This window comes from Balaenoptera ricei, chromosome 5 (genome assembly GCF_028023285.1).
Source record: "Balaenoptera ricei isolate mBalRic1 chromosome 5, mBalRic1.hap2, whole genome shotgun sequence".
In the NCBI taxonomy this organism is placed as follows: domain Eukaryota; kingdom Metazoa; phylum Chordata; class Mammalia; order Artiodactyla; family Balaenopteridae; genus Balaenoptera; species Balaenoptera ricei.
This window is the reverse complement of record NC_082643.1, coordinates 106,400,869-106,428,348: the sequence shown is the minus strand read 5'-3', so window position 1 is coordinate 106,428,348 and position 27,480 is coordinate 106,400,869. Positions and strand designations below refer to the sequence as shown.

The 27,480-nt window shown below is 48.5% G+C and overlaps 1 protein-coding gene across 2 annotated transcripts in view; it reads right to left on the bottom strand.

The window, feature by feature from the left end:
- Window positions 1-548: 548 nt before the first annotated feature.
- The window catches only part of STK32B (serine/threonine kinase 32B), a 339,814-nt gene continuing 312,882 nt past the window's right edge, over window positions 549-27,480 (bottom strand). For both annotated transcript variants that reach the window (XM_059923343.1, XM_059923344.1), the window contains exons 8-12: window positions 25,489-25,605; window positions 23,241-23,366; window positions 20,430-20,561; window positions 18,312-18,376; window positions 549-2,482 (exon numbers count right to left, since the gene is read on the bottom strand). In XM_059923343.1, coding sequence (XP_059779326.1) covers window positions 2,344-2,482; window positions 18,312-18,376; window positions 20,430-20,561; window positions 23,241-23,366; window positions 25,489-25,605 — 579 coding nt within the window. In that variant the 3' untranslated portion in view covers window positions 549-2,343. The remainder of the gene's footprint in view (window positions 2,483-18,311; window positions 18,377-20,429; window positions 20,562-23,240; window positions 23,367-25,488; window positions 25,606-27,480) is intronic.

The following is a 27,480-nucleotide window of genomic DNA, read 5'->3' as shown; positions in this document are numbered from 1 at the left end:
CTGGCTTGGGTTAGGGTTGCCATGAGACCCAGAAAGCATCACGGGAAAGGTGGAATTGGCCCATGAGAGGCACGTATTTTAACACGTAGAGATGGGTGTTGAAAGGCATCCTGGGTAGGGAAGGCAGGGTGGACAAAAGCAGGGAGGCGGCAAGTTAAGGAATCTGTACAATAGAGCAGTTACTGCTCATTTGCACCCATGTGTGTGCTATATAAAGGTTTGAGCAGTAATTTGAGGAGATTTTAAGAGTGTTTTTCTTTAGGTGGAGAATCTTCTGTATTTTTTAAAATAATGATAAGGACGACAATGACGACAATGATGATGGTGATGATGATGACGGTGATGATGATGGTGATGATGATAACATGAATTGTGATCAAGTTGACTGAGCCTTGAATTGCCAAGCTTGGTTTTATTCTGTGGGCAAAGTAAACACATCACTGACTTGATATCCTCCCCACATCCCCGCCCCCAGTCTCTATGTTCCTCATTAAACTTGACTTTGAGGGGACATTGCCCATCCAACCCAACCCTGAATAAGAACAAAGTTGTAAGAAGGAATGGCCAAGAAATAGTTTATTCTGAACAAGGAACAAGGCTAACTTGAACAGAGCCAGGAAATCCAGCATCTTGGGCTACTTCCAGCTCCTGCCCCTAATTCATGAACTCAGCCCAGTGAGGGGCCCTAAGTGCTGCCAGGGTCACAGTGAAGAGAGAAGCAGCCCCGTTATTTCCTGGAGGGGACAGGATGGTGCCAACGGGAATCAAAGAATGAAAAGTGTGCAAGACAAGTGGACACGTGGGCAACACCATCTAGAAATAGCCTGGGTTTGAAGGAGGAAAACAATAATCATTTCTTTCCTTTTTTTCAAATAAAAATATAAAACCACATAATACATTAAAATGTCTCTTAAGAAATCTAAGAGATGGCATTGACAGTCCCAAGGATTGATTTATGATGTAAAAAGTGAAAGTTGGATGAAAAATAAAAACACAATTGAACTTTCAGAGGAATGCACAGATATCAGAGACTCCAGGATGAAAAGTTCAAAGAATCTTAAACACCAGGCTTGTTTCTACAGAAAACTGACCTGCCAAATGAATGAAACAGGAAAGTTTCTTCAAATGATGCTGATGATGATGTAGACCAAAAACTGCTACCATTCAGAGTAATATGTGCTGGGTATATCACACACAGGATCTTTTTTTAACCCTATAACAACCCCCGAGGGTTAGTTTTATTATCCTTGTTTTAAAACGAGGAAACTGACACTCAAGGGATTACGCGATTTGCCTGAGGTCTTCCGGTTAGTAAACAGCAGGGCTGGATTCTGGACACAGTCCTGATTCCAAGTCCAAGCTTTATCCCCTATGCTACAGCATCTCCCACTTCAAAGACAAAGTGCTCCCTGAACAGATCATAAAGTAGTTTGCTCTTTGTGTGAGCCCACCATCCTCCTAAACTTTCTAACCACCTGTGCTTCCTAATTTATCAGTGTGGAGCAGCCTCCTTGATGGCAGTTGGAGACCCTCTTTAAGTCAATGCCGATGAGATGACATAACCCCTTTTCAGGAAAGAAAACCTGGACGGGGACGGAGACTCAGAGTTCTGCTGTGGGACTGGGTTTTGGGAGGAACTCTGCCGACACTCTATAGGAGAGACTGATGATCAGTGACTTGACCTTCTGAATGGGCATCTACGGGCCATCCCAGCACCAGGGGTGGCGTGGGAGTGGAGACCTACTGAAATTAAAGGTGGAGATGGTGGAGAGCCATCTTAGAAGGTCAGAAAGACTGGCATGACAGAGAAGGCAAAAGAAGACACTTCCGGCTTAGCTCCAGGATTGGGGAATGGTGTTTCCATAGGCTGGGCTAACACATCAGATGTTTGAGGGCTGCATTTTCAAAAGTACTGTCTTAAGAGCCAGGATGGACCGAATTGCAAAGTTGTGTTGATCTAATTGCTTTGGGGGAGGGGAGTGCACTTCAAATATTAAGGTTTTATTTTGCCCGTGTAAACAACTTTATAAAGGTTTTGCATGTCCGCTACCCAATCGGATTCTTTGAATAACCTTGTAATTAGAGGTGGGGCAGAGAGCTGTTTAACCCCTTTGGCAGACGTGGAAAACTGAGGCACGGAAAGGGCAAGGCTTGTCCACAGTCAAGCAGGTATCAGCCGGGCAGCTGGGACCAGAACCCAGGCTCCCCAGCTCCGAGCCCAGGGTTCCTTCTCTGCATCTGATGTTATTAGAGGTGAGACAGGGACCATCGTGGCACAGAGAGGGGCTTTTGGTGGGCAGGGCAGAGGTGTGTGCAGTCCCGCTGGAAGCCGCAGGCGGTGGCTTAGCTGCTGCAGCCACGGGAGCAGGCGTGGGCCAGAATGTTGTTGTTACACCCGTCCTGGAGCTTGCCCTGGGCCTCGCTCCCGGCTCGGCCTTCTGTATCCAAGAGCTGGCCGCTCTGCCCTTGCTGCTTCCTCAGCCTGCAGACAAGCACAGCATAGACCCAAGTTAGTGATGTGGAGCGGGGGATGTCCAGGGACACGGCTGGGGAAGCAGGGCGGCCGAGGAGCCTTCATGTCCTGCTGGCCTGGGGAAGCACAACCCCTGAGGGGGCCAGAATGCTGTGTCTGGAGCCTGGCAGGCTGGGATCCACACCCAGCTCAGGTGTGGATCTGATGAGCTACTCAACACCCAGAACCTCAGTTTCTCTATCTGTAAAATGGAGATAATAATACCTACATCATGGCTCCTTGTGAAGTCCACAGGAGATCATGTATATAATTTGCCTAAGTTCACACAGTAGGTAAAGGGGCGTGTCCCACACATCATTCGCGCATGTATATGTAGTGAACGTCCACTGATGGAACAGTCACCGTGCCAGGGAGCAGAGGAAACCCTGGCGAGCAAAGCAGTGAGGTTCTCCGTCCTCATCGAGCTTATCACCTGTGGGGAAGATGGACACTGATCAAATTGTCCCACAAAGAAATATCTGAACAGATGAGCACCCAGACTTACAAACTACCCCATGACACACTGTGTTAAGGGAGCACAATTTTTTTAAAAAAATTTTTTCTTGAAGTATAGTTGACTTACAATGTTGTGTTAGTTTCAGGTGTACAGCAGTGACTCAGCTATATATCTCTATATATCTCTATCTAACTATCTACCTATCTATCTACTCTTTTCATATTCTTTTCCATTATGGTTTATTACAGGGTATGGAATATAGTTCCCTGTGCTCTACAGTAGGACCTTGTTGTTTATTTTATTTACAGTAGTTTACAACTGCTAATCCCAAACTCCTAGTTTATTCCTCCTCCCTCCCTTCACCCTTTGGTAACCATAAATTTGTTTTCTATGTCTGTGGGTCTGTCTCTGTTTTGTAAATCAGTTCATTTGTATCATATTTTAGATTTTGCATATAAGTGATATTATATGGTGTTTATCTTTCTCTGTCTGACTTACTTCACTAAGTATGATAATCTCTAGGTTCATCCACGTTGCTGCAAATGGTATTATTTCATTCTTTTTTATGGCTGAGTAATAATATTCCATTGTATATATTTACCACATCTTCTTTATCCATTCATCTGTTGATGGGCATTTAGGTTGCTTCCATGTCTTGGCTATTGTTAATAGTGCTGCAACAAACATTGGGGTGCGTGTATCTTTTCGAATTAGAGTTTTCTCCAGATATATGCCCAGGAGTGGGATTGCTGTATCACATGGCAACTCCAGTTTTAGGTTTTTAAGGAACCTCCATACTGTTTTCCATAATGGCTGCACCAATTTACATTGAGGAAGCAGGACCGTGAACACTGCATTTCCTAACAGCTGGTCACCTGGTCACCTTCCACACGATTGAAGACGTCAACACACCTCTCTTTCTGATCTTCAATTTCAGGTTCGTGCACTACCCCACAGCTGTCACTCCATGTGGACCGTGCAGGTAAAAAATGAAACCAAGACATTTAAGGAGGCAGCGAGAAGTTTGAGAATAGGGAAGAACTCAGCTCAAACCCTGGCTCTCAACATCAGCCACTTGGATCAAGGGGTCAAGCTGCTTATCTTCTGAGCCTCAGTTTTCCTATCACTGGGGACTATATCACTCCCTTGGCAGGTGGCTAAGGGGAACCAGAGAGAATGTGTGTGAAATATCTAGTACAGGGTTGGAAATAATACAACTGCAGTTCTACCTTGTTCTGAAAGACACAGGTTTCAGCTGAAATGTACCTTTTACATTAGCATGTTCTGTTAAACAGAGTGCAGACCTATTGCCTGATTTAAATGAAAGAGTTGTTTCACCCAACAAACATCTGTATGTACTTGCCATGTGCAGGGCACTGTGGATGATCCTCGGATGAATACAACACAGCCCATGGCCTCGGATGGATCACAGCTGTGTGTGTGTGTGTGTGTGTATGTTGGGGATGTCATGTGTGTGTATGTGTGTTGTGTGTGTGCACAGGGTAGGGATGCCTTGTGTGTGTGTGTGTGTGTGTGTGTGTGTGTGTGTGGTGGGGATGCCATGTGTGTGTGTGTTGTGTGTGTGCACAGGGTAGGGATGCCTTGTGTGTGTGTGTGCATGGTGGGAATGCTGTGTGTGTGTGTGTGTGTGTGTGTGTGGTGGGGATGCCTTCTGTGTGTGTGTGTGTTTGGCAGAGATGCCTAGTGTTTGGAACCATGCCAGCATTTGAGCAAGTCCTTCAGGCAATGTGAAATACCAGCATCAACAAAGTAGTTTATAAGACAGTGAACTTGGAGCTACTGCCTCCTGTCCTTTGTCTACTTGCAGGGACTAGGACCAGGTGCCCCGTGCCTCTGCCTCTGAGGCTTGCAGCCCTCCAGGTAGGACAACTGGGAAAGGTAGTCAGGATAAAATACATCATCCTAGTGGAGGAGGGCTCAGGGCCCAAAGGCCCAGAGGCACTGGATCTAGAGGCCAAAGTGAGCAGGGAGGGGAGAGCCTAGGATGAGGAAGGGAGGTGGTCAGACTTCCTCAGCAAGGCTGGGATTGCCTGGGAATCTTGCTCCCCTGGCCCTTTATTCCCTCTCCTACATTCAGAGACTCTTTCAGGCACCTCTGGAGAGAAAATCAGATCGGAACTAGGGAAAACTCAAATGACTGAGAAATCTATGAGAGTGAAAGGGAAATGCTTCTACTTCCAAAGTAGGACATTGCTGTTTGGTTCACAATCTGTGAAGCCCCACAATTCTCTGGGTATATTGCAAGATAAAGACGAATGCCATTAAGATTTTCTTTTAAATGCCTAAACATAGCATAGACAGCATTACTATCTCTAGATTTCTGAATTTCCCTGATTATAACGCAAAATAAAGCTTCAAAGACTGCATAATAAAGAGTGGAGCATAGGGATGAGAGAGCCCTGATGAGGGAGAGATGGATTCTGAAATCTTGTGTAGATCAGGGAAGGCTTCCTGCAGGAGGCAGCCTTTGAGCTGGGCTTTAAGGATTGGTCTGGAATGTGTGAAGCTGGAGGGAGGGAGGGAGGAGATTTGAAATGAAGGGACACCAGTGAGGTAAGTCACGGAAAGTAAAAACAATACTGCATGGTGGACCAGAGTCCTTTCTGGAGCTGGATAGTTTCAGCCACTTCAGCTCCGCCTTCTGGCCAGAGCTATTTTAAAGAGTGGAACCAGGGGCTTCCCTGGTGGTGCAGTGGTTAAGAATCCACCTGCCAATGCAGGGGACACGGGTTCAAGCTCTAGTCTGGGAAGATCCCACATGCCGTGGAGCAACTAAGCCCGTACGCCACAACTACTGAAGCCTGCGCACCTAGAGCCCATGCTCCGCAACAAGAGAAGCCACCGCAGTGAGAAGCCCGCACACCGCAATGAAGAGTAGCCCCCACTCGCCGCAACTAGAGAAAGCCCGCGTACAGCAACGAAGAGCCAAACGCAGCCAAAATAAATAAATAAATAAAATAAAATATTAAAAAAAAAAAAAGGAGTAGAACCAGCTGTTTCAAGTCTCCCCTCCTCTATGGAGGGTCATAAGTATTCATAAGAATACTATGACCATGGGTACTGGAGGCCTAGAGCGGTGTCTAAATGAGGTGTGAGTCATGCCCCTTGCAACTTACCACCAGGTGCAGTGTGAAACGAGAAGACAGAATCCAGAAGGATGGACCCCTCTCTAGACATCCACCCATCCATCCACGGGCTTACACAACTGGATTCGAATCTAGTTTTGGGAGGCTCCAAAGCCTGCATTCTTCCCACTACATATGCATTCCCACCTACTACCAACCATTTAGCATCCAGCCACCAGCCACCCACCCATTCACTTTCTATCCACCTATCCATATATTCATTCATCTGCTTACCCATCTGCCTATTCATCTACCCCATCCATCCAACCATCATCCATCCATATGTCCATCTGTCCCACCCCACCCCCACCTGTCCACCCCTAGTCACCTAACTGACCTCCCCTTACTCACTTACTTATTGACCTACCCACCCATGTACCTCTAACAGACACCTATCTATTCACCTCAACCATTCATTATCCATCCATCCATCAATACATCCCTCCATCTACCCTTCTACTCATCAACCATCTAAGTATCCACTTACCATCCATTTCATCTATTCACTATCCACCCATCCATTGATTCCCCCCATAGACCCCCAATTTACCCATCCACCCACACAGCTACCTCACATCACCTATTCATCTAGAATCCATCCACCCGTCTATCCATCCATCCACCACCCTTCTGCCCATCCAATCATCCATCGACTCCCATATTTCCATTCATCACTGCCACCCACCCATCTGCTCAATGCCCACCCACCCATTCACTCCCCTATCCTTCCACTCATCCTTTTTACCAGCACTATCTGTGTGCCAGGTTCTATGTTCCAGGCTCACAGTTGAAGGGGCTGGGGGGCAGGACAGAGAGCAAACAGTGAACGTTCACTGTGATGAAGTCTTTGCTGGAAGGAAGCAGTATGGCTTGGCATTCAAGGCCTGGGTTTGCAGCCAGGCTGTCTGGTTCTACCCCTGGGTCTGCCATTCACTAGCCATGTAACTTTGTGAGGCTAGATTCAAACCCAGGGCTGTCTGTCTCCCAGACCCCTGCCCTTTCCACTGACTCTTACGCATTTCAATCTGGATCTGGAAGGAAGGTAGCATGGAATGATTTTTCCACACTCTGAAGGAATTAGAAAGTCTCAGTTTGCTCAACTAGGACCCCACGAACCAAGACAATGATATGAAACCATATGGTTGGCCCCGAGAGCTCACTTCCATGACTAGCCCAGAGCCTAGTTACCTATAATTCCGGAGGAAACGAAAAAGGATTTTACACATCTTACTAGACACAGCCCAAGTCTATCGATGCAAATTGGCTAGTTATCTCCACGATGGCAGGAACATTTAATTTTCTCAGCCACTTTATCAAATTAATTGTCAGCTTTGTGACCAGAATTCTGAGTGATGGATGTGAATGCTCTCAACGTCTCAAACTCAAGCATTAGATTCCAGAAGGAAGTGCTCTGTGATGGAGACCCTCGATTAACAAGAACAGAACACATTAAAATTTGTAATAATTTGGGCTGGAGGCATTTTTCAAAGGCAAAGCACTACATAGGACTAAAATAAAATGGTTAGCAATCAAACTAATTTCAAATCAAGCTATTTCACACCCCGAGGATGGAATCAGTTTCATACCAACATTGATCTGCAGCATCAAACCCTAGGTGCGGCCTGGCCTCCTGTTCCAGGGCGATGACCAGCTTTCCTTTGCGCTGTGTGCTTTAAAAATGGGAAACATTTCAAGTGCGGCCACACCTATTCATGTCATTTCACTGGTTATATGTCTCCTGAACTGTGTGGAATCGTGGAGTGGCAGTGTGGCATGGTGGGAGAAGGCAGGATTTGGAGCCGTACAGGATTCGATCAGGATCCCACCTTTGCCATGACTGGCTGAGGGGCCTGGGGGAACTTGCCCAGCTTCCTGAAGCCCCTCTTTCCTTACCTGTAACATGGCCACAGCACCACCTCTTTAAAGGAGAAGAGGAACTAATGCATAGTATCCATCTGCCCTGTAACAGGCACTTTATAAAGGGCAGCGATTTTTATGATGATGATTGCAGCGTGGGGATACACCCATTTCACAGATGGAGAAACTGAGGATCAGTAAGTAAAGCTTAACTTCCTGCCACAGTTCTGATGAATGTCTCCCAGCAAGGAGGCCCCCACAGATGGTTCTGCAGGCCTCGTTCTGGGGGATCAAGGCTGAAGACCTGGAGAAGAGGAGGGTACTGGAAGGGGGTACACACAGAGTGGCTGAGAGTCAGGACCCAGAAATGGGTGAAACAGGACAATAAGCTCAGGGGGAGGGAATCCAGCCCCACAAGTCATGGTGGGGTCCAGAGGGGCCTGTAAACCAGGGAAGGCTGGGCATGGAACTGGCAACTGGAACTGGGTCTCCAGCCTGGTTACTGGTCTCCCCTCCTCTGGGCAAGGGACACCGCATGCCATCTGTTGCTGCACAGCAGCTGGCACAGCGACCAGCCTGGGGCGGGCGCACAGTCAATGTGTGTTGGAAGGCTGGGCGGGTGAATGCAGGAATAAACGCCCAGCCAGGTTTCCACCACTCATCAGCAGCCTGTTTGCACAGGTTGGCAGGCTCTGTCTCAACACACCGAGGGGGGAAGGATGCCAGTCCCAATTAAAGGAGTAAAAGAATGTCTTAGCTGGACAAAAATTGGATGACCATTAGAACTGGCGAGCTCACAGCCCTCGTGGACAACAATTTGCATGAGTCAACATGCATGGAGCTTTTTCTCTTGTGGCCAAGGGAGTCGAGATAGGTTGTTATTTTGTGTGTATGCGTAAGAGTTCGTTAAAGAATTACGGCAAAATGATGTTTGACATGGCACTTAATTGATACAGTACTGTGTTGGTCTGATAATTTTGTGCATAATTAATATTACTAGCAAACACTTGGGCAGTGCTGACTGATTGTGTAGGGGGGCTGTTAAGTGCTTAACATCTGTTAACTCACTGGTCTTTACAACAATCCTTCATATGGAGTAGGTTTTAATACCCCATTTTACAGATGAGGAAACTGAGGCAGTACTGTGAGGCCCAAGGTCACAAAGCTAGCATGGATCAGGATTTAAAACCAGGCAGTCTGATTCCAGAGGCTGTGCTTTTAGCTGTTACGCATACTGCTTCTCTATGGTTAATAAAAACCAGAGTCGAAGTTACCAGAAAGTTCTGAAAGGGAACACTCCAAATTGAAGAATGGTTGTCTGTTTGGGGACAGGGGCTAGATACTGAAGAGAAGAAAGCGAACAGTCACCTGGTCTAATTGTTTGTACACTGCAAGGATCCCGCCTCTAGCATCCCTAGCAGAGAGTCGGCCAGTCTTAACCCAAACCCCACTGCCCACCTCCCAAGATAGCCCATTTCATGTGGGAACTGCTTAAATCCTTAGAAACTTTTCCTTCATATAACATTTCACCTGAGAAATCTGCTGCCTGAGAGCTCCTCCCCGTTGGCCTTTGTTGTGTTTCCCGGAATTATTCAGCTGATTCTAATTTCTCTCTCATGGGACATTCCTTCAATTCTTAGAAGCCCCCTGGACCTCCATCATCCATCTTCCATCGTCCCCCAGGTCCACCCTGACCCACTCTCCGCCTGCTCTCCAGCTTGGGACTCCGACTTGTAGGAATTGTATCAAAAGCTCCCAAGCTCTTTGGGCTTCCAGCTGGGCTTGGCCCATGGGGAGCTCTGGCAGAAATCAGAAGGAGCAAGGGCAGTCAAGTTTGGGCATCAGGTCCCCAGCCCCTTTCCTGCACTGTCACCTGGGGCTGCTGGGAACACTGGAAGGTCGCTGCTCCAATCAAGGTAGCCTTCTCCCTGGATGACCTCCCTCTCCTCATCTCTGTCACCCACCGGGTGGGAACACCTTGCCTTCTCCGAAGCCCCAGTTCACTGCACAAGCTTCTATGACACCCTTACAGCCACACCTTTGTAAAGTGTCCTTTGGAAATAAATTATCCTTGGAGTGTTTCCTCTGCAACTCTGACTGATACAACATGTTTCTGCTCTCCCACGAGGTGTCTCTTCCTTAAGTAAAAACTCAGCATAACTGGCTGTTCCACTTTCAAACCTCATCACTTATTGGGAAGATCACCTTGTATGCAATACTTACCTCACAAATTCAGTAACAGCCTTTGGCCAGAAGCATTACAATTCTGTCTATTTTATCGGCTTTGCCTGAAGCAAAACCTATTTGAGGGAGTCTTAGGATGGCGTCAGCTATGCTGTGGGTGTCATATAGCAAATTGTAGGGGATTATCTTACTGAGCATCATGTCTATATACCCCTTTGCAAATGGATGAGCTCCGGGAAGACTGAAGGGATGGCAGCCCTGGTTTCTGAGCGATAGGGATTGAGATTTGATAAGTTCATCCTCCCTCAGCACCTCCTCATTGAATACCTACACCCACCCTTCCAGATAAGAATTAACAGCACCCATTCTGAGGGTGAGAAAAGGATGAGAGAGGGTGAGGAACTGGTGGTAGGTCACACAGCTTTTCAGAGGGGAGCCCCGGCTCAAATGGAGGGCCTGGCTCTTCCCATCTTCCCAGCTAAGTGCTCCTCCCTATACACTGGCACTAGTAGATTTCTCTCTAGATTTAGAGGTGGGGCTGACCTTTTACGTCTGAGCTGGCTTAAGGATGAGACTTGCTGGGTCCTCACTTCTGTGGGTTGGGGGACTAATGGTGTTCACCAAACATTCTGATTTGCCCCTCTCTGGGCACGCAGCAAGATTGCACTTCCTGGCTCCTCTGGGGCTGGGTGCGGCCATGTGACCAGTTCTGGCCAGTGAGTGTGAGTAGAAATGCTACCATCAGGCTGGAGCATTGCCGATGCAAGACCCTCCCGAGGTCTCTTTCCCTCTGTCACTCTCACGGCCATGTTCCAGAGACGCTCCTTCAGTCTGCGGCCTGGAATGATGGGGATGGTGACATGACAGCAGCACCCGCCCCCCAGCTAACCTGCCATGAACAGGAAACAGATCTTTGCTGTTGTAAGCCACTAAGATTGGGAGTTTGTGCCTCTTTAGATTCAGAGAGGGGTTCTGGAGATCCAGACACTGGTCTGTTGGTGAGTAATGGCCTCAGTCCAATTCTGGGCCAGAGAGTAACCATGGGAAAACCCTGGGGCTGCAGATTGAAATGAACCCTTTGACGGCCAAGGGACCTGAGTTGGTGTCCACTTTGGGGCCGGTACTTCCATGCCTGGGCAGCCAGCCCTCCCTGTCTCCTATTCCCCCGCCCCATCCATGTACAGTTACCACGTTCTACCTGCCCAGAGGAAGGGAGGAGGTCAGACAGAAAGCCAAGAGGGACCACCTGCCACTTCTTTATTAACCTTCCCCAGACCTCAACATCTGTCACTCCCTATTCTTTCCTCTCCTGGGCTCTATTTACCCTACGCTATCATCCTTACTTTCCAAGTGGAGTGGACCACCATCATTTGGCCTTTCTAGTGATTTTATAAATCTTACCTCCCTCTCACAGCTATTGATTGGCCTAAGGGCAGACACATGACCCAATCAGCACCAGTCAGAGTTCTCCAATGGCCAGATTTGATTGGTCCAGGGACTAGCACCTGACCAATCAGAGTCATTCCCTGGGGTACTCGAATTTGAGATCAGGAAAGCATTCTCCTTCTTGTCTTTCCTCAACTCCCTGTTTTATCTACTTTCTTGAGTTTGGTGGCAGAGCTGGGAGACTCTGGAGCTCAGTGTGTAGAAAGAACTGGTTTACAGTAAAAGAAAATGACTTTGATGTGCAGAGAAAAACAAATCACCGGAAGAAGGAAGGAGTGAGTTCAGGCAAGGTTCCTGGACCCCGTCCCAGTTACTTTGGGATCACATTGCATTCCAGCACTTCCTGTGGCTACATGAGTCCTCCAGTAAGCTTCCATTTCACTGAAGCTGTTTTCTTTTTGTTTTCATCTCTTGTAGCCATGGTAGTCTCAGAGAATTCACCATTTATGCTGGTATCTGCCTCTCTAGACTCCTAGAGCCACGATTTGTGTAGGTTAAGCCATGGGACTTAGGTATGTGTTTTTTATATGTATATATACACACATATATACATATATACACATACATATATATATATACATACACAAACACACACATATATATACACATCCCAATAAACCCCTTGTAAATCGAAAATATCCTAAAAGTCAAAAATGCATTTAACATACCTAACCTACTGAACATCATAGCTTAGCTTTTCCTACCTTAAACGTGCTCAGAGCTCAACATCATTAATCATTACAGAAATGCAAATCAAAACTACAATGAGATATCATCTCACACCGGTCAGAATGGCCATCATAAAACATCTACAAACAACAAATGCTGGAGAGGGTGTGGAGAAAAGGGAACCCTCTTGCACTGTTGGTGGGAATGTCACCACCACCACCACCATCATTTATTCTAAAACAGAACATTAGGTCCTATTTATAATTTTCAAATTTACACATAGCCTCATTACACATAAGGCCTATAAATATTCACATAAAAAATTAGGGTACCTCTTTTTTACTAGAGAAAACCGATTGAAGGGAAAGTAAAGATGGGTCTTTAAATGAGTTAAGTCTGAGCAGACCAGTAAAAGCATGTGCTTTACTGCTCGGGGCAACGGGGTTGTATACACTCGGGGCGATCTGTCAGGGCCTGCGTGTCTCCCTTGGCTGACTGAAAACCAAGGCTCCTATCTTTTATTGGTTGAGATTGATATGTCAAGATCAGTCACCCTTTTTCACCTGGCTGAAATTTCCTTTGATGGAGAACCGAGTGAAATGAACAGAGGGCCCTGATTCCCGTGTGATTTCTTGATCTCGAGTTTTCATGAAACTTGAGTTTTCGAAAGAGCCCAGAATCCAGTGGATGGAAGATGAGAGTTCAAGTCCTTCATCTTCCAATTAAGAGCTGCAAGAGCTTGGGAATAATAATAATAATAATAAGTACCTCAGGAAAATGTGATGAGTAAGGATTAGAGCAATGGTTCTCCACTGGGGGTGATCTGCTTGCCAGGGAACATGTGGCAATGCCCGGGGTCATTTTTGGTGTCACAGCTATGGAGGTGCTACTGATATCTAATGAATAAAGGTCACAGATTCTGCTAAACATACTACAATGCACAGGACTGTCCCCACATCAAAGAATTGATGTCAATAGTCATCAAGTGTCAACAGAGCTGAGGTTGAGAAGCCCTGGATTAAAGGAACAGGATCTAAAACCATAAAATCATGTACAGTTACTGTTAATAATATTATTAAACATAACATGTGCAGTGTTCGATTTTTGAAATGTAATGTTTTCAAGGGCTCCAAAGGTAGCTTAAATGTGCTTTTAAATGATTTTATTTCTTTAAGAGAGGAAGCAGAGAGAAAATTCACCTCCTCAAACTCCTTTTGCACCAGGGGCTTCTTATCCTGCAAAACTTTGTCAAATGCTATTGAAAAGACCTTTTGGAAAAATCACCCCTGCTCGGATCTTTGGCCGAAATAGGAGGATAAGCCCCACAGTGCACTTCTCAGACTAATGGAAGCTCAGCTGCCCAGGCCCTGGAAGCCCCGACCAGTCCCTGGAAGCAGTTGCTCCACCTGGCTCAGTGGCCTTTTGCTAGCTGAGACCATTAACCAATAATAGCTGCATTTCCAGAAAATTAGGCAGTGCTAATTTTAATCTTGTTCTCTGTTTAGAAACTGAAGTCCAGAGAGGTCAGACCTAGGGCATCTCCTCCACGTCTGCACAGTGGCCTAAGAATGTCTGCATCCCACCATCTCCTTTGCAGGCTTCAAGCATCCTGAGGACATGGTCCTACTAGATCCACTTCCATGACCCCAAGTCTCAGGTCAGGATTATAATGTATCTGTCAAAGGGCTGAATGAGAACCTTCTATGGGAGCTGCCACAGTAGATGCCCGGCCCGTGTCCCCTTGGCACTTCATGCCTATGACAGCTTCCTCATCCCACGGAGGGAGGGGAGCCTTTTCTCTGTCCAAGAGTTTTTTCTAGTTGAGGAAGCGCACTTGGCCCACGCAAGAGGTAGGTAGCTATGCTGGGGCGGTTAGAGCCTTCAGCAGTATTCTTCCACCCACGAGGGCTTGAAGTTGCAGGTGAAAGATCCAGGGCAAAGGAGAAAGAGTGCTGGAAAGTTTGCAGTGTGTATGGCTGTTAGCATAACTGACGCCATCTCGGGCCTGTTCATTTCCTCCTGTCCTTCCACCGACCCTACCTAGGACTGTACTGTGTAGTAAATCTCTTCTCTGTCGTCAATGGATTTGTGATCATGAGGTCCAGGTAGCCTCTATGCTCTGTTAGTCTCCAAATAATGATAAAGACCTTCGCTGACATATTCCTGGCACCCACCCATCATAAATCAGATAAGGTCTTGACTTAGGAATGCAATCCCTGTCTCCAAGCACTTACCCCCATACCCTAGGTTAACTATAAAATTGTGATTGTCCCTCGGAGGTGCGGAGTGCAGCTGCCGATGCCTCCAGATTGCCATATGCCCCATCCAATCCGCATGTAAGTTACCCGCAATAAACTTCACAACTGTACTTTATGGAGCTGCCTGCCTTGCTGTTTGGTCTCAAGATACCTTCTCAGTTCGTTGGGCACTTTTCATTCCCTCTGTCCTCGGAGACAGTTTTAGATGGGGAATTCTCATGACTCAGCCCAGAGCCAACTGGAGGATGCACGGTTTGGGCACACTGGTCTCCCGCAGAAATTCTCATCAGAATGACTGGAAGAACATGTTACGGTGCAGATCCCCAGGCGCATTCTCTCAGCTTCTGATTCAGAAGTATGCCGTGTTGGTTTCCTGGGTGCGGGGCCAGGGAGCTGTAACACGGTACCACCAGCTGGGTGGCTTATAGTAACAGAAATGTACTAGCTCACAGTCTGGAGGCCAGAAGTCTGAAATTAAGGTGTTGGCAGGCTTTGTTCCTTCTGGAGGCTTTGAGGGAGAATCTGTTCCAGGCCCCTCTCCTGGCTTCTGTTGGCTGTGGGCCATCCTTGGCTTTCCTTGGTTTGCACATGGATCACTCCAATCCCTGATGCCATTTTCACACAGTCTTCTCCCTGTGTCTGTGTCTCTTTTCTTATTAGGACACCAGTCATATTGGATTAAGGGTCACCTGCTCCAGTGTGACCTGATCTCAACTAATTATATCTGCAACAACCCTGTTTCCAAATAAGGTCGCATTCTAAGGTCCTGGTGGCTAGAACTTCAGCATATCTTTTGGGGGGGACATAGTTCAACCTGTAACAGATGCAGCAATTCTAAATGCTAACAACCCCCCGGGAGATTCCGACATGAACCCCTGTGACTATGGCACTTCCTTCTGGTTCTTCTTTACAGAGCCTTCTGCAGAGACAAGGCCTGTAACAACCGTACATGGAGAAGGACCAGTCTGTTGCACTTTGACGGCCGGGCGTGCAGGGAATGAAAGGAAATAGAACTGCTGGAGGGAGGCAGCGAGGGGGCAGCATGGTCCCAGCGGAGCATGGAGGGAAGCCTGGCTCGGCATCTTGGCGTCCCCTACTGTCACCCCACTGGCCACATGTCTGAGGTCGGAAAGAAGGTACTTGACTTAATTTTCCAGCTACTCAAGTGCCAACACAGCAGGTGCTTCAAAAACAGGATTGCAGAAGGAAGTGCAGGATGAATAGTGCCGACTTTTTTTTCTTGGTTTAAAAGGAAATCTCTTGCTTTGGGGCAGATCATGCCTCATGAATTGACTTCTCACAGGCACTTTTGTAGATGAGAAACCGCAGCAGAGAGGGTTATGGGTAGATGCAATGTGGCTCCCTTCCCATGTACATTGTGGAGCAGGGATGGGGTTTGACATGGAGCGGTCGACATGATGCTCAGACAGCATCCAGACACCAAGCCGTCCACCTGGATAGTTTTATATGGTGGGTGGGGAGAGGCTGGGGGAAAGGCACTGCTCCCAGCACACCTGCTCTGACAGGTAGCCTATAGCCTCAGAGCCACTGGGGAGCACCTGAGGTGAACAGAGAGGCAGGGATGAAAAGCAGGAACCTCGGTGAAACCCATGCACATCTCCCCTTACGGGCCATCTTCTTTCCTGCCTCCTGCTTTTGCATATGCTGGTCCTTGACCCCGCAGTCCCCATCTGGAAAATGACTTCCACCCTCTCTCTGTTAACGGTGCCAGGCTCACTTCAAATCCATGACCACAACTCTCAAAGGGGTCCTCAGCACGGCTGGGTGATCCTACTACATTTCCTTATCCATTCACTTTTCCACGTGAGAAAGAACACCTAATTGGTCGAAGCCACTATATAGTTAGATTTCTGCTAAAAGCAGCCGGATGCAACCCCTAAACAACACAAGGAGGGATATCTCATGTTCATTTTCTTTTAAAGGGAAACAACTTGGATTCTTCGGATTTTAGATTGAAGCATCTTCTGGCACGCAGCACAATATGCAATGTGATTGCTATCCGCTCGGGTCCGTCACCCCTCTGCCTTTTCACAGGCTCACATCTGCCATCCAGGCACTCTCGGAGGACCCTTCAGACATGCCTGAACTGATAAAGGACCCGAGGCAAGGTTGCCTGGAGCCCACCATCACTTTGGTCCAAAGTGCCCAAGCTGGTTTGAGCAGAAGCTCCCAGGACTCGGTGTCTGCCGCTGGGAGGGGACCGTGAGCCTCAGAGCAGGCAGGACCACAGGGAAACTGTGATGAGCTCTGAAACCACTCACCACGTCAGCCCCCGCCTGTCCCAAGTCTGACGGGCTGTGTTGCACAGGCGCTTCCCGTTCTGCTGGGACCAAGGACGTAGTCCCGCAGTGGGTGAGGCTTGCTGCCCAGCTTGGTGTGTGTGTGTCTGGGCTAACCTGGGCATCCACCAGCCCTAGAGCTTTAGCTGACCAGGATAAATGACAGGCTGCAGTCTCCTTCACCTCCCCCAGTGCCCACTGGGAATGGGGCCCCGCCCTGCCCACCGACCCAAACAACTCTGCCCCGGGGCCCTCACCTCGGGCTGCTCCACCCTCCATGCACGCTTAGGGAATACAGACTTCTGAAACAACCGCTGGTCCCTGTGTCTGCCACGCCGTCTCGTTCTCCGTGCATCGTCCTCGCTCCTGGAACTCCACGCCTTGCCCTCCTCGCCCGCCAGGACTCAGCCGGGCACGGTGCCTCCAGAAGCTTCCCTGACGCCCAGGCTGAGCCTGGCACCTGCTGTCGGAGCCACGACTGGGCTGCCCTTTTCCGTATCATGCATCCCCAGTGCTGCTGTCACCTGCTATAAGCTGAAAATGGTGGAACGCTGGTGAACGCCTAAGGGCCAACGTGGTATGTGTCCATCTGGCCCTCCTGGAGGGAGGGAAGCGTATCCGATCATCTCCGCAAGCCCAAGGCCTAGCTGAGTGTTGGCCAAATGGGGCTGATGTGCTGTCAGTCCTGCCTACAGGGTTTCAGCTCCTGCTGCACGAGCCCATGGCTGCCCAAGCCTCTGCTCTGACCCATCAGGCACAGGCGGATGAGCCCCCAGATAGTAATGTCAGCTGGGACCAAGCCTGAGCCTCTGCTTCCTTGGCTGCCGTAAGGGCAGTCATGCGGCCAGGTCAGACCCCAGCTTCGCCCCTCCCAACTCAGCATCATCCTATCTCCTGCCAGCCCATGATGCTGGGGTCCCAGCACAGTCCACACCACCTTACCCCGTCAAATAATAACAAGAACAATGGCAACAACAACAACAATAATAGTAATCCTTTTCACGAGTACTCCTACCATGCCAGGTATTGTATCAACAGCCTCATTTAACCTTACAACAAACACATTGCAAGGGAGAGATTTCCACTTTGTCATTGCTGAAAATGAGGCTCAGTGACGTTAAGTGACTTGCCTTAGGTCACTCTGGCAGCGGAAGAGCCAGGACTTGATCCCAGGCAATTTTGCTCCAGAGCTCAGGCACGTAACCATCTGTAGGCCTGCCCCTCTGCGCCAGCATCCTGTGTGCCAGCTTGGTCCTCCTGTGGCCACCCCACTTCACATGAAGACCCTGAGGCCCAGAGAGGTGAAGTTAGTGCCTCACTCGGGCCACACGGCAGAGGCAGGATTAGAACAACGGGGTCCACCTGCTGCTTCCCTTCCAGCGTCGTGGCTGGCTTCATGGGGGGCCAGGGACCCCGATTCCCCCAGGGAGACTTTCTGCCCTTGGAAGGGCTCTGCCCAGCAGATGCTGGTGGTGGACTTACTTCTCTCTGTTGAATATGATGAATTCTTTCCGCACCGTCTCCAGGCACTGCTGGAGGTGTCCATTCTGTCAAAGAGCACAGAGAGGGAATTGTAAGTGATGAAGCGTCATCCAAGAAGTGAGGACGAGCAGACACTGATCTAAATGGGATCACGGATGCTTGCGGCTGGGGACAATCGAAGTGGCTGGAGCAGCCCTGATTGTAGCGGCGGCTGTGCCACCGGGGATGGGGAGGGGGGCTGGCAGACAAAGATGCTTTTCTCCATTTTAAGCCATTAAATCCAATTTAAAAGCCATGTTAAAACGGAATAGGAATTGAAAATCATGACCTTGGTTTCCTGATCACTTGAATGTTCGTTAGTCCTAATTAAGAAGCATGGCGGGGAGAGGGAGAAATTTAAGGCCATCGTGCAAAGGTGCTCATTCTCTTCAGGAACAGGTGCCAAGGACCACCTGTCCCACGGATGCTCTGTAATACACGCCCCAGAGGCTGCCTGGATGCCGAATGTTCACTGCATGCCTGTGCAGGAACCCCACACCCTTGTGCGCCCTTACGTACACACACCCAGCCCTTCCCAGGCCAACTTCTGCATTAGGCTCTGCAGGCACTGGCCGAGGCGCCACGATACTTTTAGGGGCTACAAAGATGTTTTAATTTCTTTTCAAATAAGCTGAAAAAAATGAACTTTTAACACTGAAAGTTATATTCATCTTCCTACCAATGTAATCATGCATTACAATTTTTAATATATTTTGATGGAGGAAGGGGCAGTTGTGGGTTGAATTGTGTCCTCCAGAAAGATATGTTGTGGAATGGATAAAGAAGATTTGTATACATACAAGGGAATACTACTCAGCCATGAAAAAGAATGAAATAATACCATTTGCAGCAACATGGATGGACCTGGAGATTATCATACTAAGTGAAGTCAGTCAGAAAGAGAAAGACAAATACTGTATGTTATCACTTACATGTGGAATCTAAAAGATGACACAAATGAACCTATCTACAAAGCTGAAATAGACTCACAGACATAGAGAACAGACTTGTGGTTGCCAAGGGGGAGGAGAGGGCGGGGGAGGGAAGGAGTGGGAGTTTGGGATTAGCAGATGCGAACTATTATATACAGAATGGATAAGCAACAAGGTCCTACTGTATAGCACAGGGAACTATATTCAATATCCTGTGATAAACCATAATGGAAAAGAATATGAAAAAGAATGTATGTGTATAACTGAATCACTTTGCTGTACAGCAGAAATTAACACAACATTGTAAATCAACCATACTTCAATAAAAAATAAAAAATAAAAAAAATTTTAAAAAGATATGTTCAAGTCCTAACCCCCTGGACTGGTGAATATGAGCTTATTTGGAAACAGGGTCTTTGTAGATGGAACTAGTTAAGCTGAAGTCATCCTGGAGCAGGGTGGGCTCTATATTTAATGACGGGTGCCCTAAAAGAGGGCCGTGTGAAGACACAGAGAGGAAAACGCCACGTGAAGACGGAGGGAGAGATGGGAGTGATGCAGCTGCGAGCCAAGGGATGTCAAGGGCTGCTGGCCACCGCCAGAAGCTGCAAGAGGCAAGGAGGGACCCTCCCTATAGCCTTTGGAGAGAGCAAAGCTCTGTCAATACCTGGTTTTGAACTTCTGGCCTCTAGAATTGTGTGAACACATTTCAGTTGTTTTAAGACACCAAGTGTGTGATACTTTGTGATGGCAGCCTAGAAAATTAATGCGGGGGCCCACAGAGTGTGGCCCTGGGTGCCTCCACAGTATAAAACCTTTGCAGAGGGTGCTGGGGGCTACTCGGAACAGCGCTGATGTCGCTCAGCATCACTTTTTCTGCTCCTTCTCACAGACACGGAGGTTCCTGCACTAGGAACAGTGCTAATGTGAATGATGAGAGCACGGATATGTCCATCTCCAGTGATGCTTTCACGGCGTCCTGCTATGAAAGACCACTTGTTCGATGGAGGCATTTTATTGACTGCAAATGAACGTATTTGGTGGGGCAAAGTGACAAGTCCCCATCTGGCTAAGAAGCAGCTCAATCATATTCACTGGAGTATAGGATTCCTCTCTGCCTGGGGTCTGCTCCTGAGATAGCACTCACCAGAGAACAGCTGTCCTTCGTGCCATCTTTGGACCTGTTCTTTGCCAACCTCTTTTTCTTTTTGTGAAGTGGTTTGGATTCAAGAATCATTTCTTCAAGTTCAAATGTGGGATCACAGTTCAGTCTCCCTTTCTGAAAGGAAATGGAAAAGAAAACACGGTTTGTCTTTGTTCCGTGCCATTGAATTGTATTTTCATTCATTCATTCATCCATTCGTTCAATCAATCATTCATTCAACAAGTACCAATGAACTACTCCTATGGGATACATCAGCTACACTTTCTTCCTGATAATGAACAATGACACATCCTCGCTGCACATGTCATTCATTTATCCCCATAATCCCGCCCACCTTGCACACCCCACTTATTAACATCCACACGTTCCCTTGATCTCCTTACGTATGTTAATTTCGTGAGGTTGAGTTCAGTTTTCCAATCTGTTCTTTTCACTTATTTTCTCATACTCTCCTTCTCATGTCATTACTACCTTTTCTATAGATATCATTTTTAACAATTCCATTTAAAAATACCATTTCTGGACAAAATCTACCCAGTTCCCCATCCTGGCTCCCTGTTCTCCTGCAGCTAGAGCCAGCTGACCCTCAGGCCTGGCCCTGCTCTAGGCTGGGCTCCTGCCACTTTGGTCAGGAGCAGTAACGGTCTCCCTGACTTATCCCAGGTGGTTCTTTTCCATCCTGAGACCCAGCCCAGGATGCTGGCCCTCTCAGGCAGCACAGTCTGGTGGTTATAACATCAATAGCCCTGAAGGTGCTCAGAAAAAACAACAACCCAGTTCTGCTGCTTTCTGACCTTGAACAAGTTTTTAACTTCTTTGGGACTCAGTTCATTATCTGTAAAGTCTGGATAAGCATTCCTCCCTCATGCAAGATTAAATAAGTTAATAAAGTTCTTCATGTAGGGCCAAGTGAGAAGTGAGTCTTGAGTAGGTGTCCCTGTTTCTGATTGGATGGGGGCCAGGGAGGAGAGGGACCAGGCACAGCCCCGGGGGTCTGCCAGCCTTGCCACTGAGTCCTACAGCCTCACCTTTCACCTGCGTGTCTTTGAGGGAGACATATAACCTCTCTCTGCCTCAGTTTCCTCATCTGCGTAAAATGCAGCAGGCTCAGTGGGTTGATGAGGGTTAACTGAGATGGTGTTTGCAAATCTTCTAGAATGGGTCCTCCCTGATCCATGGCGGGCCTGCAATGACTGACCACTCCCTCTGCGGCCCTGCAGTCCCAGCCGCCTCCCATGGGAGCCCCGGCCTTAAACCCCAACTTACAAGCGAGGGTCTTGCTACCTGCCATCAAACTTGCCTTGGCCAGGCTGCCTCACCCCTCGATGTCAGCCAGTGTCCTGCCATGGCCAGGGCAGGAGGAGGAACCAGGGCTTTGCAGATAGAACTGGGGCAAGGCCTGGCTTTTCCACTCACTAGCAAGTCCCTCAACCTCTCTGGCCCTCAGTTTCCATAACCGTTAAATGAGGGTAAGTGCTCCGAGCTTGTGAGGCTGGGGTGAGACAATGCAGGGAAAGCTCTTAGCCCAGTCCCTGCCCCAGGGTGGGTACCAGCAAATGTTAATCACAGTTATTATTAGTGTTGTTTTGTTGGTGGTCTGATGGGGAGCAGTTCTACATTCTTTTCCCTTTCCCGTCTCGATCCTGGAGAGACGTCCCAGCAGAACAGTCCCCACTGGGATTGTCTGTACTGACAGCTCTCCCACACCTGCCCCTGCCGGGCTCCTCACACCGCCAACTTCTATGGCTCCACTAATAGTCCCCTTTCCCTTGGTGGCACATCTGTCCCCCACCATTCTCCCTCTCCCAGTGAGCAGGTCAGATTCCAGGCCCAAGTCTTTCCTGGCCTGATTTATCTTCCCTCTCTCCCTCCCTCCATCCCTCCCTCCCTCTCTCCCTCCCTCTCTCCCTTCCTTCCTTCCTTCCTTCCTTCCTTCCTTCCTTCAATGGAGGCTCTGGATCCAGACTCCCTGAGGTCAAGCCCTGGCTTTGCCAATTTCTCACTGAGTAATTGTGGGCAGTTTGCTTAACCTGAGACTATTCACTTAAGCTGAGACTACTAACAGGGCCCCCTTCCCTGTTGTGAAGCTTATATGACATAATGTACATGAAGCTTTAGAACACGCTTAACTCTATTGGCTATTATCATTAACTGATCCATACTCATGTGACAAGCACATATCAAGGTCTTCTAGCAGCTTCTGGGGTCACCCATTGCTCTGGGATCTCTCTCAGGCGAAGGTCAGCCAACCCACCCTCTGAAGCTCTCAGGGAATGGCAGATGCACGCAACAGAACGTGATTGACCGCTAACGTAGACCTAGGCACCTGTCCAGTGGGGAACCAGGGAGGGTGAGATCCACTCCAGGTAAGGGGGTGGAGGGGTTGGCTGGGAAAACGTCCCAGAGGAGGCAATGATTGAGTTTGCTCCTTATCCAGAAGGCAGTTACCAAGACCCTCCAGTGGACCACTTGCTGTGCTTTACGCTGAGTCTGGAAGGAGGGGTAGGAGATTTCCAAGTGGACAAGAAAGGCATTCCTGGAAGAGGAAGCAGTGTGTTCACAGGTATGGAGCTAAGAAACAGTGTGGCCAGAGGGGACAACTGCAGGCATCTGGGTGTGGACCTCGGAAATCAGGTACAAATCCACCCTGAATCTCAGTGAAACGTGATTCCTCTGGTGCTCAGGTGACCGTGGCCAGCAGGGCCCCCACTGGACAGCTTCTGGCGTCTTCCTGCCCGCCCAGGCAGGGGACCCTGCACAGGGCGGGATGCCGTCGAACAGGACCTCACTCACATTGGGTACGAAGCCGGGCATCAGGGCCTTCTCCCACACTGCGTCCCAGTTCATGTCGGCCAAGTAGGGTGCGCTCTGGACGTCACTGAGGCTGGACAGGCGGCTCTTGGGGTCCTTGGTCAGGAGCTGTAGGCAAAGGGCAAATGTGCTCGCTTGGGCAGTGCACCCCACCGAGGTTTTGGGGGGAATCCGAAGGCGGAGTCTTGGGAAAATGAAGGTGCCCCTGCTTTCTGCGTTCCATGAATGTCCTGCCCTGTTTGGGCTGCTGTGTTGGAAGCGTCACTTACACTCATCTCTTTATAGCCAGTGAGGAACTGAGGGGTCAGGCTGCTGGGAGGTCATCCAGCAATGGGCTCTTTGGACAGGGACTAGATTTTCGCCCGCCGTGCTCCCCTTGGGAAATCGCACCCTGTGACGTGCCACCTCTCAATGAGGTCTGCAGAGGCTTCCAATTAAAAATAAAAAGAATTAGCCACCTTGTTTTAGGACTTTCAGCTTGGTAATGGGATGCACAAAAGCATAATAAAATTTCTCCCTGGACAGCTATGAGGTGACCTCTGCAGTCTGATGGAATGGCCTCATTTGTAGCCAAGGGGTCAACTTTTAGCATCCTTTCAAATGGAGTTTCTGCTCATAAGGGGTGATGCAGTAAAAGAAAAAAGATAGCCGTACAATATTACCTTGCATCCAGAGGGGGTTTCAGCTTTCAAAACACTAGCTTATCTGGTGCAAGAACACTGAGGCTAAAAGTGAAAGACGGGGCCCAGCCCTGGGAGGGCCACTCGGTAGCAGTGTGGCCCCGGCGGAGCTGCCGACTGCGCTGTGCATGTTTCCTCCTCTGCAAGTAGGAGGGATAATGGTGACTCTTCCACTGCCGGCTCATGATTCAGATGAGACCCAAAGGGGATGGGTGAGGGGCTGGGACACACCAAGGCCGGATGCCACAGCCAGACGCTGGCAGGTGGGAGCTGGAGTCCGGACCCCCGCCAGTCGGCTCCCGCCCGTCACGGCAGCGAGTGGGCTACAGTCACACCATGGGAGGGGCACCTGGCAGGGTCCCACCTGCTGATCATGGTGGCCTCTCTCTAGGAACTGTCCCCAAAATGACGGGTACAGATTTAAACAGAGATGCTGCTTCAGTGCCCAGGGCAGGGCGGCGGTGGAGGGGGCTGGTCACCGTTTAGGGCAGCGGTTAGTTCTCTGACTCCATGGGTGGGTGGGAGGTGGAGGTGTTGGCAGGTGGGTAGAGCTTTCAGGTGATTCCAATCAGCAGTTGGTTAAGGACCACTGACGTCTAAAACCCAGGGGGTGAATCACCCCGAAAGCAATGTAACTAATGAGTAATTCCCTAAGTCATCTACAGAGTTTGGAGGGATTAAGAGCTGACATCTGGAGTTCAGAGAGCTTGGATTTAAATCCTCCTCTGCTTCTAACAGCCCTGTGGCAGTGAGTGAATGATTTGCTTTCCCGAGCCTCAGTTTTCCCATCTCTACTATGGGGGCACTAACACTACTCCTCTCACAGGGCATGTAAGGACTAAATGAGCAGAGACCCCATATAACATTCCCCCAACCAGTGCCGGCTGCCGTCATCATAATTCCTTCATTAAAGGTGACTGGTGCTGACCACATGCAAGGCTCGACTCTGTGTCTCGGAGGATTCCGAGTGAGTTTAGCTGAATGTCAGCCTCAGAAGGAGGGCGCCACGACCCACTGCCCATGCTGAACTCGAGCTTATGAGAACACAAACAACAGGGTCCGCCCACCATTTCTGATTCAGCAGGTCTGCAGGTGGAGCCTGAGAATCCGCATTTCCAACAAGCTCCCGGGGGATGCTGGTCCAGGAACCACCTTGGAGAACCAGTGCTTTATTCTACTAGCAACAGTTCCCAGGAGAAGTCAGAGACGCCCAACGTCTTAAAGGTCAGTGAGTTAAAAGACGATTTGTAAAATTTTTAAAGAGCTATATGCATTAAATATTTCTAATTATTAGAAGCTTGTCATGGAGTGAAAAGAGCCTGTGGGCTTTGTTGTCGCAGACGTGACTACAAGCCACCCTCTCCAGCGGCTTTGTGATCTTGACGCGGGATGGTGAGAGTGCTTACGAGGAGGCATTAGAGCACCGCTGACTTTATTATTTCCACCACTGTCCCACCGTTCGTTTTCTCATTCCTTAACCTGCTGGTCTGCCTGTTGCTGCACCGCGTGGCCAGCTCCCTAGCCAGGCGGGCTGGCCGCTGCCCCCTTACCTTCTTCAGCAGGGCGACCATGCCCTTGCACCACGTGGAGGAGTAGTGGACACGCTCCACCTTGAACATGTTGAGGATCTCATCGATGGGAGTGGCCGAGTGGATTTCATACGGCCTCTGCAACCAAAGGACAACAGGCGGCATCAGAGAGGGAGACCCCACGCGGTTAAAACAGACATAGAGAACAGACTTGTGGTGGCCAAGAGGGAGGGGGAGGGGGAGGGATGGAGTGGGAGTTTGGGATTGACATATATACACTATTGATACCATGTATAAAACAGATAACTAATGAGAACCTACTGTATAGCACAGGGAACTCTACTCAGTGCTCTGTGGTGACCTAAATGGGAAGGAAATCCAAAAAAGAGGGGATATATGTGTATGTATAGCTGATTCACTTTGCTGTACAGTAGAAACTAGCACAACATTGTAACGCAATTATACTCCAATAAAAATTTTTTAAAAATAATAAAATAAAATCAGCTCTGTGCCTTTAAACTCCAGGCTCAGCCTTAATCTGTTTGCGTGGTTGTGGAGAAAGCCAGGTCCTTCGACAAGAATACTGGCACATATTAAGATCCATATTCCATCTGCGTCTGGTAGAGTTCAACTGATGCTCGGTTCTCACTCATTGGCCTTAGGATGTCTTGACTCAGAAAACCAAGTGGTCTTTATAAGGTAAAGTAATTACATGTTCTGCTGGTGAAAGTGATTTTGGCAGCAGGGCACTGGATATACTCATTATAGAGAGCAGGTTCGTCTCTGTTCCATGAAACTCAGTTTACAAAAATTGCCAGTTTACCGAGAAATGGAAGAAACCGGAAAAGAACTGCAGTAGACCTGTTATTTTAACTGTTAGAGCTGAGCTGGGCCTTGAGGACCATCTCATCCAATGTTTTTTCCCCCAAATCTTTTTACTCAAAATCCCAAACATAGAACAGATGAAAGGGAATAACAGTTCCCTGGGCTATTTAAATGTCCAAAGCCTGGAGAAACATTTTTTTCCCATATGAACTGTAGAATCACCTCTTCAGGGTCCTATACTTCCAGGAAACACAGCTTGAAAACCCCTCCCTTTATGGAGATATAAAACGTGGAGGGGCGAGGTCCCAGAGTTCAATTCCCCCCAGGTTTCTGACTCCCAGCTCAGGGCTCTCTCTGTTTGCTTTACCGAGGGACAGAAAGGCGGTGCTCAACCCAAGGGCTGCCTCTCTCCCTTTCTTGGGTTAATATACCAACAGATTCCTTGTCTCTGTGGTTGAGCCCACCATCCGGTGTGTGCCCAGCGGTTCTTAGTTCTGCTCCAACCTCTAGGAGCGCCACACCCCTCCCTCTATTAGCCATCACCCACGCCTTCTCTGTCTACTGAACCCTAAGGAGAAGTGCTGACAGGGGTCAAAGGCAAGGGTAACACCATGTGAGGGAGGTGGTTGGGGGGAAGCAGAGAGGGTAGAAGTCCTCATGGCACCATAGCATGGGCTTTTAGGGCTCCATCCCCTGCTGCAAGGCCATGGGCCAGTGATCTGACATTCAGAATCTCATTTTTTCATTTATTTATTTTTAAGAAACTTGACTGAGACTTTATTTATCCATCAGTTATTTAGTCAGCAAGTATTGTGTCCCCAAGGTATATCAAGCTCTGCTCTAGGGGCTGGGGAACACGTTAGTAAATAAACAACAGAAAAATCCCCACCTCATGGAGTTCACATTCTAGTGTGGGGAAATAGACGATCAAAATACATAAAACAGATATTACATGGTGGTGTTACGTGTCTTAGAGAAAAAGGAGGGCCTGAGGTGTTTGTGGGCGGGGGGGAGGAGGGGAGTTGCAACTTTATTTTTAAAAATTTTATTAGAGTATAGTTGATTTACAACGTTGTGTTAGTTTCAGGTGTACAGCAAAGTGAATCAGTTATACATACACATATATCCACTCTTTTTTTAGATTCTTTCCCCGTATAGGTCATTACAGAGTATTGAGTAGAGTTCCCT